Genomic DNA, 13,908 nt, shown 5'->3' on the forward strand with positions numbered 1-13,908 from the left:
TGGTCATGGTTTCATTCAGCGTCTAAGGAGGAATCAGCTACGTTGGAATATTCCCACTCCACACCTTCTAATAAAACAGTCCTGTTTTACATGAAGGAGCTGCTATTCAGCGTTAGCTGGCTCCTATTATCGTGGCTCACTGTTTGTTCCCAAATGAGGATTCTGGTTGAATCACCCGCTCTCAGATAACAACTCATCATTAGAACAAAGTGCAATTGAAATAGGAGACGTCCAGCTCACCCCAGGGTGGGGAGGGAGAGAGAGAGAAACCACCGGACCACCTTGCATACTGTGTTGCCAACTATTTTTGTAAATTGTTCAGAATGATAACTCTGTACATATTTTGCTTACACCATTTTCTATTTTATTTTAACCTTATTTTTCTTCGTATTAGTGGTTAAGAGTGTTTTATGTGCAGCTGAGCTGTCATTTCATTTCATATTTTTATTATCAGCCCCTATCTATCTATCTATCTATCTATCTATCTATCTATCTATATATATATATATATATATATATATATATATATATATATACACATAGGTAATTCTTACTATCTCATTCTTATCCTACCTTTAAGATTATTTTCTTTTCTTTTGACTCTTATGTCTGCTTCATATATGTTCTTTCTTATCTTCGGACTCTTGGACAAAACACTTTCTCTGTGGGGATCAATAAAGTGATGTTGAATCTACCTGTTCTCTAATGTACTATAATCTACCTGTAGAGTAATCTACCTGTTCTCTAATGTACTATAATCTACCTGTAGAGTAATCTACCTGTTCTCTAATGTACTATAATCTACCTGTGCTGATGACAAATAAACTATTCTATTCTTGTTCCAAAATGTGCATCATGTCCTGAAAGAAAAAACTGTTTAACCCTCCTGTTGTCTTCCAATATTACTAACAAATTTTATCCTCCACAAAATGATTTACATTAACTACATCCTCTAAAATAATCATCAGTTTCCAGTTCTCTGACAACAATTGAAAACTACAACAGTATAGAAACTAATATTTAACGCAGGACTGTTGTATTTGAAGCGTGTACCTTCCATTTTAAAGTTGTAAAGTAAATATGAATCGTCGTTCATCTTCTCCTTCTATCCTGTCTCTCTCACGCACACACAGCCGCAGTGAGCTCAGTGCTGCCCCCGCTGGCCGGTGGCTAAATTACTAAAACGCATGGAGGATATTCTTTCGTAACATTTAAAATGGCTTTAAAATAAATAATAATCTTAATATCCGAAGCAGCTGGTATATATATATACATATATATTTATTAAATGTGACAATAGTGAAATATTACTCGACATAAATGCTGTTTAAAGCCTCTAGTGGCAGCACTGAGCAGCATCAGCGTCTTCTGGGAGTTATACTTTATTTACTTTAATCCAAACGTCCCCTTCGCCATCGCGTTAAATTATGTTTTTGTCGTTTTAAACACGCCAAACATTTACCGTTTAGCCCCCCCCCCCCAAAAAAAAAAATAAAAATCTTCCAGCGAGGTCGTTAATTAATAAACAAACCTGTGATTTCTTTATTTAATTCGGCAGCCTTACAGAGTCAAACGTTTTAAAATAATAATAATAATAAAAATACTTACGTGGCAAATCGAAATGGTTTAGAACTGCTGAAATCCCCTTGTAACCGAGCTTGTGTGTTTGGCTGCACGGTTATTGTTTGGGATCAACGATAACAGGAGAAGAAACAGATCATTTCCCATAAACACCAACCCCCAGGAAGTTGAAGACTTAACCCTATAACGAATAAAAGCCCACAGTCTGACGATTACTTCACACCTTACTGAATTATTTATTTTTCATTTCACCTTCTATCTATCGAACGTCAGAATGCTGCTGTATTCTTCTATATTTTGTACATTTTTCCAAATTTGATCATCCTAATTGTGTGGTAATTTCCCGTACGTGGGATAAATAAATGTTGTCTTATGTCTTAATATTTTTAGTATTTTAAACCTTCTGTTTTGCACACTGTTTTGTATATACTTTGTGTGAAAAGGAAAAGCTCTGTAATATCGTTATGCCCTGCATAATGACAATAATTCTATTCTAGTTTATTCTATCATTGGGCCAGAGGTGGGGTGCACCCTGGACCTGGTCTCCACAGGTCAGGTGTAGCACATAACGACAGTCAACCATTCACACTCCAATTTAGAATCTGAAACCCAACGAAACCTAGACACCTGGGATTTGAACCCAGAGGCATCAGGCTCCATCTTCATCACCTTATCCACATCCATGTTTCACCTTCATACCTGCAGTCACACGATTCATACACACTTAAATGGTTCCAGAGAATATCAATTGAAATGAAAGATGAGGCTTCACATTAAAGAGGAGACCAAATTTATTTCTGTCATCAAGTCAAATGCTGTTACAGTCGACATTGGTGAGGAGAGGATCAGCTGCTACCACCAGTTCAAACTGATGACAGTCTGAATGAGGTCAAAGCCAGGGAAGTCCATGGCGATGACACCAAAGCACGGTCTGGGCTGATTGGGGAAAAACTGCCTCAGGTACTGGTTGAGCCAGGGGTTCACCCTCTCAGCCACTCTCTTTGGAGTCAGAAACATTCCCCAGAAAGTACCGAAGCCAGTGCCGCTCGTGAAGGTCACAACAGCGTTGTCACCTCCACAGGCCTCAGTGGCTCGGTTCAGCTGTTTGATTATACTGTTGTCTTTGTTTTGAATGTTGCTAACCTCATTGTTGCCGCTCAAATTGGTGTCGATGAAGGGAATTCCCAGTGTGAAGGTGCTTCTCTGCACAAAGACAATTTTCCCCCTGACCTGACCCATGTTCGGCATGCCAGAGTTCACCCACACATTCTGGTCGCCGCCAATCAGACTCTGCACCATCTCATTGACCGTGCTCTTCTCAAACGACTCTGGTTGCACTCTAATGAGCACGGCCTCGCTCTTAAACTCTGCCAGGAAGGCTCTGACAGTGTCCACAACGTCTTTCAAAGTGCTGTGCTGGTATATCACGCCATGCATGACGTAGAGGGTGTTACCAAGCCCGAACACTTTGAGATCCAGGAAACGGATCCCGGCCCTCAGCTGGTTCATCAGGGTCATGGACTGGCATTCTAGCTCCGGGCCTCCGTACAGAGCCATGGTGTCGTGAGTGCCCGGGATGGTGACGAGGGAGAGGGTGCGGAAGTCCTGGACGTCTGCCATCCATGGAATGTTGTAGGACGCCGGCATCACGACGTCGTCATTGTCGTTGAAACACAGGTCTTCGCCGCGGCACAGCGAGCTGGTGAGTGAGAGGGAGATTTGAGAAATTGCAGCAATTTCACCGAGCTGCAGACGAAAACCACAAATCATCCACGTATTTTGCTTTAACGTTCTACTTACGTGACGGACAGCAGAAGACAGTGGAAAAGCAGACACCGACCAGCCCTCATTCTTGCAGAACTGTGACAATCTAGCAGATAGTTACATTTATCACCACAAAGTAATTTCACATGAAACACATAATTACTGATTAATTATTCAAGCTCAACAAAACTATTTTCTACTTTACCTTCAAGCCAGGACAATTTCACCACTGCAGTGGTCTGAATGTGAGCAGTGCAACAGAAAATCCTAAATTTATATTGTTTGGTTATCAGAAAAGTGTTAGGTGTGGACTACAAATATCACTCATAGGTTGGACTAGATGTGGGGAAATCAAACATATTTCTACATGTTGTGCAGTTTGCAGTGTTTGAGAAGGCGGCTCCTTTAAAGGAAACAATACACTGAATTAGATTAGAGTTGATTTCTACCAAGAATGCGAGCAGCCACGCCTGTGCAACGTGAGAAGACAATGACTTAGCTGAGCAGTGAGGGCCAAGGAAACCAAAAAATAAGAGACAAATGTAGAGGTGTAAAAAAAAAGTAGATATAACATTTTAATTTTCTTAACATAGCAATTAAAAGGTCATCTGCAGCCTTACAAAAGCTCACCTTTCTGTCACATTCATAGTTATGTGCAGCTAAAGTACCGTGACCAAGCCATTTCATTAAAGTTTATCGAAGTCTTTACTCCAAGATTTAGAATTTCATTGCATGGTTTGAGTTGCTGTTTCAGTAACAAACGAAAGGTGGCAGAATCACGGAGACGCAGCGTCAGCTCTGCCGGAAATGACAAAGAAGAAGACGAAGAAGAAGACGAAGCAAAGATGGCTGATAAAGGCAGCGCCGAGGCTACCAAAGTTGATGAAAACGTTGCTGCTGGAGGCTCCACGATAGTCGTTACTGTCAAAGCCCCGGGAGGAAAAGAGGAAATTAATATTTCGGAAGATTCTTCCGTCGCTGAGGTTCGTTATTGTACGGTTTTCTACATCTCGTATCCATTAAATGAGCCGAAGCTAGTTAGCATAGGATACATGACATAAACGCAGTTAGCTTGTCCAAATCGTAGCTTTCAGTATTTATTTTATTTTATTTTATTATTTTTTTTTTTTTTACTTATTTCACAGTAATTAACCTTCGTGAATTTACTCCTGGTTAAGTCAGTACTGTCTTGACCAATTTGTGACCTGCCAGCTAAGCGTGCGTATGTTAAAAGTAGTCGTGTTGAAATATCGCGATATTTAAATGACATCATTAGTGTATACATTTATTTGGTAGCTGTTGCTTTACTTTCAATTTTAAACATTTTTATTTATTTATTTTACAATTTTATAAATCTTCACACGGCCATAATATGAAGAGGAATAACAAGTAACTGGAATGAACTTTAAAAATCAAAGCCAGTGCAGTTATGACTCACTTTCTAGAGAACTTATATATTTTTATTTCCAACTTCTTATACAGTTTTACTGCCCACATTTTACTTGTACTTGTTGTAACACTGCAAATTTCCCAACTGTGGGATCAGTAGAGGATCATCTTATATTTTATGTTTTTTATTATTTTATTCTTCTATCAAAAACACACTTTTGCACAGTGTGTGATGACCACACTCTGTCTCTAAAGTCACTTTGTTATTACCCTGTGATGAATTCAGTAATTGGTTCAGATTGTGTATTATATGGAACAAATTTTATCCTTTAGTTTGAATAGAAGCTGGCAAACTGGCAAACCAAGCAATGGTTTGGGGCCCCCATATTGCTACCGTTTGGCATATTTAGCATTTCAACACATAGCCCTCTTAAAACAACAAAGTCCCTACAGTGCATATGATAATACTGATAGTTTGCTAGTTTGGACTAGATGGTTAGTACACGTACAACTTTGCCTGTGGCCCTTAGATCCTAGGGTTGCCACTGGTTGTCAGTGATAGTGTGAAAGTAGAAAACACTGTATCGAGATCTGTGTTTCTATGTGTTGATTGTCCTTTAAAAGGTAATTGGAAGTCAATAAAGTCAACCAACAATCAACTAGATACAAGATAAAGACCATTAAAGATTAAGACTGTGGTTCCTAAATGATTTGTCTTGTCAACCTGCAAAGAAAGATGTTTGAGCGTTCTTGCAATAAGCACATGAATAAATGCAGTTAAATTTGTGATCAATTTGCTTATCTGACATTATGGTCCACTTTTTGGATTGGCAGTTTGCCGACAGGTAAATTTACCTCTGGGTGTAGTGCTGTTGACCTGAATTATTGAGCAAACCTGGTGCTGATAATCCTCACCCATTCTTTGATAGTGATCCGTGGAACTATTAACCAACTGTTTACACTGTAAACTGATGACGTTAATGCGATGGTATATCCTTCTGTTCGGTTTCTGGATCAAAAAGTCTCCTGTCTGTCCACAGCTACTTGCCTCAGAGATTACATTGTGTTGGCTATGGACAAATGGCAGTGTAATTGGTTGTGTTTGGCTCCGATGTTGAGAACCACAAATATTACCAGTTTATTGTTTGCCTCCATGTGTGGCCTTTTAAGTTTACAGAGGAATTAGCTTAATGTGTGCAAAGGAGAAACTAAGATAATAAAGGTTTTAGAAAGTTTCACCTCTGTAGCTCTTAAAAAAGGGCCTGAACATTTGAGATTTACAGAGGAGGTAGTAGCAGATTGGGTACGAGGTACAAGGTACGAGCTCCCCTCTCCACACTACATTAACTTAGAACCATTTATTGGACTGAATCCAGTCGACTGGACAAGGAAAGACTTTAGGAATCCACAGGAGATGAACCTTAGGACATTTGGGATCAGATCTGTACTATTGAATTGGCTGATATTTAATATTACAGCTTGGATCAGGGGTCAAGAAAACTTGATCGGGACGTCCCTACTGAATTTATTGATATTTTAGTAGAAAAATCACAAATTAGGAACTAATTCAACTGTACCATCGTTGTAATCTCCTCTTCTTTCCTTCCTCCAGTTCAAACAGGAAATATCCAAAAAGTTCAATGCAAATCAGGAGCAGCTGGTGTTGATATTTGCTGGGAAGGTTCTGAAGGACGGGGACTCTTTAAAACAGCATGGCATCAAAGACGGGCTCACCGTCCATCTTGTCATCAAGGCCGCCCCAAAGTAAGTACGACGCATGAGACATGTGCAGGTTAAGGCAAAAAAAAAACTCAAGCCTGTTGTGTTTTTTATTGAAAGACGGTTGCTTTCTCTCCTAAGATCAACGGCTGCCGCCGCACCTCAGCCTAGCTCCAGTTCTCAAACATCTCAAGAGACCCCCAGACGGTCCAGCCCCACTGTAGCAGACAGCACAAGTCAGACACCGACACAACCTGCAAGTGCAGCAGGTAAGAAACGGATCATCCCCATACCCCCCAACATCTCATCTCTTTCCTTGATTCTGTGAATGAATGTTGATGGTATGAACAGACTTCTTTATTTCAGCCGTTACACAAATGAATTGTCTAGCAAAACATCACGTAGAAGTTCCACATCAACCTGTTGGAATCTGATCTTCAGCTCTCCTCCTCAGGGGGGCTCGGTGACCTGTCCAGCTTGCTGGGTCTGGGCAGCGGTTCGTCCAGCTTCCTGGAGATGCAGCAGCAGGTGCAGAGGCAGCTGATGTCCAACCCGCAGATGATGTCTCAGGTCATGGGGAGCCCGCTCGTCCAGAACATGATGTCCAACCCGGAGCTGATGAGGCAGATGATGGGGGGGAGCCCTCAGATGCAGCAGCTGCTGGAACGAAACCCAGAAGCTGCCAGCATGCTGAACAACCCTGAGCTCATGAGACAGGTCAGAGCGTTGTTTTCAAAACCTTTAAGTTTTCATTTCTCGCTGCTCCTGCACTTAACATAATCCCAGGTGGAATTTCTGGTGCAAGGTGCAGGAATATAAAGCGTGCAGGACTGTGCATCAGTAGAAACCAGCTTCTCTTTTTCCTGCACTGCCTCAGCCCCTCTCTGTTTGTGTTATATGAATTCTTACAGTTGCACAGCAGCCAAAACTTCTAATGCTCCATGGGGAATGCATGCAGGCCTACCAGTATTATTCTTATTTTATCCATGCGTGCACCATACCTCTCCAGGGTTTAGATTTGTGTCCTATTTGTGTTCGAGCAGATGCAGAATCCTGAAACTCTGTCAACACTGACCAACCCCAGAGTCATGCAGGCCCTGGTGCAGATCCAGCAAGGTCTGCAGGTCTTACAGACAGAAGCCCCAGGATTCATGACCAGGTACCAGCTGCACACATCATGACAATAAAATGGTAGTAAGAACTTAGTCAGTCATCTGACTCGGCTCCCGTGTTGCTCTCGTCTTTAGGATGTCTCCCGGAGGTCTCACAGTCCCTCCAGTCCCTCCCGTCTCAGGGGGCATCGTCCCTCCAGTGACCCCTCCCGCTCCCTCTACTGCGTCCGGATCAAGTGCTTCGCAGCAGCAGCTCATGCAGCAGATGCTACAGATGTTTTCAGGCAGAGGCTCATCAGTATGTTACATCTTAATTAGTCACGTGTTTTCTGCTTGTGAGCTCACGAGTGAGATACTGACACAACAATGGAAGGAAATTAAAGAACCTCAAGCACTGAATTTGTCTGTTTTAATTTAGTTTGTGTAAAGACTCATTGATTTCTGAAGTGAAAACACTTCCCTCACCCCGACAGTCCATTAAAGACCAGTCGTCTGCATCAAACGTTGTGATACAAGATAATGAATCACGTCTCACGTCTCTTCCGTCTCCTCCTCCTCCCAGCTCCAGACACCGGAGGTTCGATTCCAGCAGCAGCTCGATCAGCTGAACGCCATGGGCTTCATCAACCGCGAGGCCAACCTGCAGGCGCTGATCGCCACGGGAGGGGATGTGAACGCTGCCATCGAGAGGCTGCTGGCCTGACTCTCTGTTAAACCCTGGGTCTCAGGACGGAACAACGATAAAAACAAAATAGCCTAGTCCTCTATTCACACGGGAGTCTGACCAGACCTCAGGTCTTCAGTCACTTCTGCCGGTCTAGAGGGAGTCTCCGACACATTTAGGTCCGACCATCATTACCACCGTGTTCCTCCGACTAGAAGCCGCCACATGACGGCTTCTTGATATCACCGACGTTTAATCGTAACTTAACAGAATTTAATTTGGATGGTGTTCAGGTGGTTCTCTGCTAACTTTAGAGCCGGGGAGTTCTCACGGTTGAGGCGTGAGCCAGATTACGCAATAACACCATGAAAATAGAACGACCAGACAGAAACTGGGCCGTGGGCTCAGAGATGGTAGAGCACAGACGGGTTATTTCTTTTCTTATTCTTTTCTCAATTCAGCCTTTATCATTCCCATTCTTCTTCGCAGTATCACAGAGGTTGAGGCAGAAGGGAAGATGATGATTGGATGATTGGTTTGAGATCAGCATGTAACAGGAAGAGTTTGAGTCTGTATTATCTGACAAAATTCAAAAACTGTAGTCTGAAGCTGACATTAACCCCTCACTGGTTCTCATTTCTGTCTCCATTTAAGAACTCAAACAACATGTTCCGCTTCATATTTCCATCCTGTCGCTGTTCTTTCTCAGTACTTTGTCTTGTTTGTGGGTTTGTGCCTTTTATGGTTCTAGTAGGAGGAGTAAGTGCAACTTTTTTCTTTGTTTGTTTTTTTTCTTGAGGCTGGGACCAAAGCCGCGACATTCTCGATTCTTCAATAGTGCAATACAAAAAGTGGAAGAGGACAACCGGAGAACTATTTACCTGGGGAGGTGTCCCTTTAAATTCTCTGGTTTTATCACAGCATTGATAGACTGTGTACACACCGGATTTTCTTTATCTGTTAATATAACCGTTACAAAATGATCTGTGAAATCTATTGTATGTATGTCTGCCTATTGGGGAATATATAAAGTTTTTAATCTAATAAATTATTTGCATGTACGGCAAAAAAATAAATAAATAAAACGTACTCTTGACGGTGGAGTTTAAACTTTAATTAAAAAAATTCAATTTGGCCTTAGTTGCTGCTTCTGGTGACGTTTGAAAAGTCCAACTTGTATAATAATGCACCTATGAAAACTAAATAAAAGTTTATTTAATTTCTTTGTCAGTCTGTTTTTCTGTGTAGGTACCTATAGAAATAATTGGAAATGCCAATATTACATATACAGTGCTGCTAGATGCTCAGAACTTTCTACATTTCTTTATAAAAATGATTGAAAACATCTGTGGTCAATCACACAAGTCTTTAAAGTAGAAAAAAATGATATGGATATGAATAAATGGATATCCTATACTCGTACTTGTTTATTCAGGTAAATGAACCAATTTGAAGAAAAAAGGGCCTCAGAATATTAAATCAAAAGGCGAAGTTGAGCAGTTGAAATATTAAAATACTCAACTACACAACATATCTTTACCCAAACGTGGTAAATGTGTAAATATATTTGAATAAAGATCGCTTTTCTGTCGTAAACCGAGTATTTTTGGATTGTCATCAAATGCCTACATTTCCCAATTTGCATTGCGAACGGAGGCAGTAAACCCGGAACAGGAAGAAAACAACACAGTCACCTGACTTGGCTGTGCGCTTCGGAGTTTGGCAGTTTAAACATAATAATTAATTAAATTTAAAACGCATTATTATTATTTCTATTAGTTTAATACATCAGTGGGTGAACGGAAATGTTACGACCGAAGGCGCTGACGCAGGTTCTCAGCCAAGCGAACACAAACGGAGTCCAAAGCACACTGTAAGTACCCCAAGCTAGCAGCTAGCCACATGCTAATAGGAACAAGAGTTCAGGTTGTTTTACATGAGTGTAGTTTAACGTTTAACAGCTGTATTAAAAGAGTTTTTGACATGCATAGAATACAATTTAATTTGAAAAGGCTGACAAATGTTTGGCCACGACCTGACAATACCTGTTATTAGTCCACCAGTCTGTATTTAGCTGCTGAAAATACGTTCTTTTACAGTGTTTTGCTAAAAATTCTGCGTTGTTATGAGCTAAACACACTTAAAATATATTTATAATCAATCAGTCATTTTATAATTTATTCATTTGAAGGATGAATTTCTAATTTATATTAGAGCCAATAGTTCACAACACTTTACAGCTCATAAATATTTTTTTTAAAGAGTGTATTATTTAATTTAAAGGAAAATATTCAAAATATTTTTAAAAATTAATTAATTAGTAATAAATTCAGTAAATCTGTGAAATGCTGCATTTAGAGTTTTTCTATAAACTTTGTGTAATATTATGTGTTTAATGTGCATTTAATTCACCTACATAAAAAAAAATAGTGTGCATAATTCATAATAGTTAATGCAAATTTCTTCTATTAAAACTACCTAACTAGGAGACTAAAGACTTTAGAAATCTCCATGAGAGGAATTTAGTTTATTTAAGATCAGATCAGCCGATACTCAACAATTAAAAGATCCTTGGATCAGGAGACAAATGAAATTAATTGGGACATCCTAAGCTGAACAGATTAAATGAACTCACTGACAGCTCATGGTTGTATTTGTATTTTCCACCAGTTTGCTGAATAATGAGGGTTCACTGCTGGCGTACTCTGGGTACGGAGACACTGACGCACGAGTGACGGCCGCCATCGCCAGCAACATCTGGGCGGCCTACGACAAGAACGGCCACCAGGCCTTCAACGAAGACAAACTCAAATTCATTCTCATGGACTGTATGGTAAGTTTCCCCCGACTCCTCTGAAACTGATCTCAGATTAGTGATGAGTCTGATGTTCTGGTTGTGTTTCTCTCTCAGGAAGGACGAGTGGCCATTACACGAGTAGCTAACTTACTGCTGTGTATGTACGCCAAAGAGACCGTGGGCTTTGGGATGCTTAAAGCCAAGGTAAGAGTTATTTTTTTATTATTTACTTTTTACATGATATACTTTTTATTCACCTGTTAGGTAGGTAGCCATTATGGAAAACAGTGGCACCAGTTTCTGGTCAAGCAAGTTTCTGGTGCGGGTTAAGTTACATATCAGTTAAATGTGTCTGTCTACATGGACATAAATTACATGAACACATGGGTTTCACAGTATATATGACACTAGCTGCTATTTTTCTAAGCCTTAGTCTAAGTCTAGATAACTAGCTAGCATAAGGCTAGCATGAGTCTAGGCTAACTTCAAACTTCATTCATTTGTAAAGCAGCGTTTCTGAGATCAAGGTTCACATTAATGATGGTGTGACTTTATTTTTCCATATAAAATCTTAACAAACATCAAAGAGAGACTTTGGCATTTACCTCATCACATAATAGAGAGAAATCAGCTGACATCCAGTTCTTCCTTTTAATCTTCTGCTCCATAACTTTCTCTGTTTTTGTTCACTGGGGAAACGGTGGAGTTTTCTCCGTGTTTTAACTTTATTCTCTGTTATTGCCACTTCTCTATGGGTGAATATTGGTTAGATGTATCTAACATGGCGCCCATGAAACACGTGACCAGCTCAGAACCAATCAGGCGCTCTGTTCCCTGGTTGGTCAGACTCTCTGTAATATGGTTCTGAAGCCATATGGAGCTCCCCCTGGTGGTTGGCTGCAGTATAGGTCACCATAAACCCCACCCCCTTTTTCCTAGTGAACGGTACTTGGGCCAAATTAAATTATAAATCAGATACATTTTTATCATTATCATGATTTCAAGAGTGCGTTGTTGGTCTGATGCTATAAAAATAGGATGTGACATCGAGATGCTTGACAGTCGCCATGACAACCGCCATGTGAACTGACCTCGTAGGAAGATGAAAGTAGAAAAAATAAATGAATTAGTGTATAATCGAACATTTCTTTGTGACTGGTGGAATTAGAGCAGAACGCGGTGTCAACCAATCACCAGTTAGTCTGGAGGAAGTGGGCGGGCCATCGATTACGTGGCTCCGCCCTCAGACAGCCGTCGGAGAAAAGCCTCTAGGAATCTGCAGGAGAGGAGCTTTCGTTTATTTAAGATCGGATCGAGGCTCGACGTTAAGAGACGGTTATGGGACACGACGGGGACACGACGGGGACATGACGGGGACATGACGGGGGCACCTCCTAAACTGGCCTGTGTTTGTTGTGTTCGTAGGCAGAAGCGCTGGTGCAGTACCTGGAGGAACCGTTAACTCAAGTGGCTGCGTCGTAGTGGAGATTTGACTGCAGCTCTGCTTCTATCTGCCTGGAAAAAAAAAACCCAAAACATCATGTGACCCAGGTCATTCATGGATGGACTACTGTAGTGGGAGAACTTGTGTGTGCACTTCTCAAGCCACCATGTTTTTTTCTTACTCGCTCATTGTAATCTGACATTTGCAGACAAATTTGTGACGAAAAGAGAGAGTTCTGTTTTGTTTCAAACAAAAGAAGTTCTTGGAAACTCCCTCAAATCATAATTTACACAGTAAGTCATTATTATTAAGGTAAAAAATATCAGGTTCATGTTCATTCTGAGCAGAATTAGTCGTCCTTGGAAAAACAGTCCACTGTTTCCTCTCTGATCTAGATTTCGTTGCATCTGTGTCTTTAATGTGAAATCAGTAGGGAAGTAGTTTACATGATTTGTGTTAACTTCATTATTATTCTTTTACAACGCTACATGCACAAAAACAGCTGCATTTCCACGATGCTGCTGTTGAACACGTATTTATTTATTGTTACCTGCCGCACAACCGTTTTACATCATCAGCTCTGCTTTGCAAATATTCTGTTGATAATCATACTACAAGCAGCTTTGATTCATTTACCTTAAAGCCTGAAATAAATAAAGTCATTGAAAACTGTCCCCACTCATTTTAAACACATCTCAGACTGAAGGCTGCACAGTCCTTTAACTTGACTCGAATTATTGGCTGGAGATTTAAATTGAAATTGACATTTTTAAGACTGGATGCAGCAAAATAAAACTAAATATACAAAATAAATAAAATAAGCTGAAGCAACAAAACCTGGACTTTCGTGAAGACAGTGAAAACGTTGAGGACTCTTAGGGAGTTTTAATATGAATTTCTGTAGGTTTTTAGACACTAGTCCTGCAAGATCCAGGTGGATGACACGTGCACCTGCACTTAGAACTGAAGACTTGGATGAAACGTACTTCAAGAAAGTCCAGTTGCAGTCACTTCAGCTTGTTTTTTTTTTTGTTTTTTTTTTGGATGCAGACACAACCTTTACGACTGAGAACCCTCACATTCACCAATGCCTAATGCTGCAGAATGGGGAAAAAAACCTCAAAAATACTAATGAGATTCACCAAAATGTCTGCTACATTTTGACAGAGAGGAAGCTGAATGTCCACGGTTCAGTTTCAGCCCTGAACGTCTTGTAAGAGACCAGTGAGTCTGGGTATAATTATGTGCTATGAAGGTGTAAGTCTCCACGCTGCCCGTCAGAAAGAGCATGTAAACGTCCTGCATGCGGTGATCGGCTCCACGAGGAGGCGCCTGACTGTCCTCCACAGCTCTTACCTGGTCCCCCCCTCCACCTGTCCAACCTGCCCTGCTAAGCCACACCTCCTCCCCGGCTCCACCGCTCCCTGCCTCAGGCCCC

At 40.8% G+C, this 13,908-nt stretch overlaps 3 protein-coding genes across 3 annotated transcripts; 2 read left to right on the plus strand and 1 right to left on the minus strand.

Annotated features, from left to right (window-relative positions):
- Positions 1 to 2,354: 2,354 nt before the first annotated feature.
- Positions 2,355 to 3,638, minus strand: LOC125016486 (1-phosphatidylinositol phosphodiesterase-like). The gene is made up of 3 exons (XM_047598993.1): positions 3,551 to 3,638; positions 3,382 to 3,451; positions 2,355 to 3,280 (listed from the first exon to the last, which is right to left on the minus strand). The coding sequence occupies exons 2-3, from the start codon at positions 3,429 to 3,431 to the stop codon at positions 2,434 to 2,436; spliced, it is 897 nt and encodes a 298-aa protein (XP_047454949.1). The 5' UTR covers positions 3,432 to 3,451; positions 3,551 to 3,638; the 3' UTR covers positions 2,355 to 2,433.
- Positions 3,639 to 4,148: 510 nt separating this feature from the next.
- Positions 4,149 to 9,452, plus strand: LOC125016712 (ubiquilin-4-like). Its single transcript, XM_047599365.1, has 7 exons — positions 4,149 to 4,328; positions 6,347 to 6,498; positions 6,595 to 6,722; positions 6,908 to 7,170; positions 7,497 to 7,612; positions 7,701 to 7,863; positions 8,128 to 9,452. Exons 1-7 carry the CDS (start codon positions 4,191 to 4,193, stop codon positions 8,266 to 8,268), a joined length of 1,101 nt encoding a protein of 366 aa, XP_047455321.1. The 5' UTR covers positions 4,149 to 4,190; the 3' UTR covers positions 8,269 to 9,452.
- Positions 9,453 to 9,882: 430 nt separating this feature from the next.
- On the plus strand, positions 9,883 to 13,142 carry lamtor2 (late endosomal/lysosomal adaptor, MAPK and MTOR activator 2). The gene is made up of 4 exons (XM_047598663.1): positions 9,883 to 10,102; positions 10,900 to 11,062; positions 11,141 to 11,230; positions 12,452 to 13,142. The coding sequence occupies exons 1-4, from the start codon at positions 10,035 to 10,037 to the stop codon at positions 12,506 to 12,508; spliced, it is 378 nt and encodes a 125-aa protein (XP_047454619.1). The 5' UTR covers positions 9,883 to 10,034; the 3' UTR covers positions 12,509 to 13,142.
- The last annotated feature ends 766 nt before the right edge of the window (positions 13,143 to 13,908 follow it).

Source organism: Mugil cephalus, chromosome 11 (assembly GCF_022458985.1).
Source record: "Mugil cephalus isolate CIBA_MC_2020 chromosome 11, CIBA_Mcephalus_1.1, whole genome shotgun sequence".
Taxonomy (NCBI): Eukaryota; Metazoa; Chordata; class Actinopteri; order Mugiliformes; family Mugilidae; genus Mugil; species Mugil cephalus.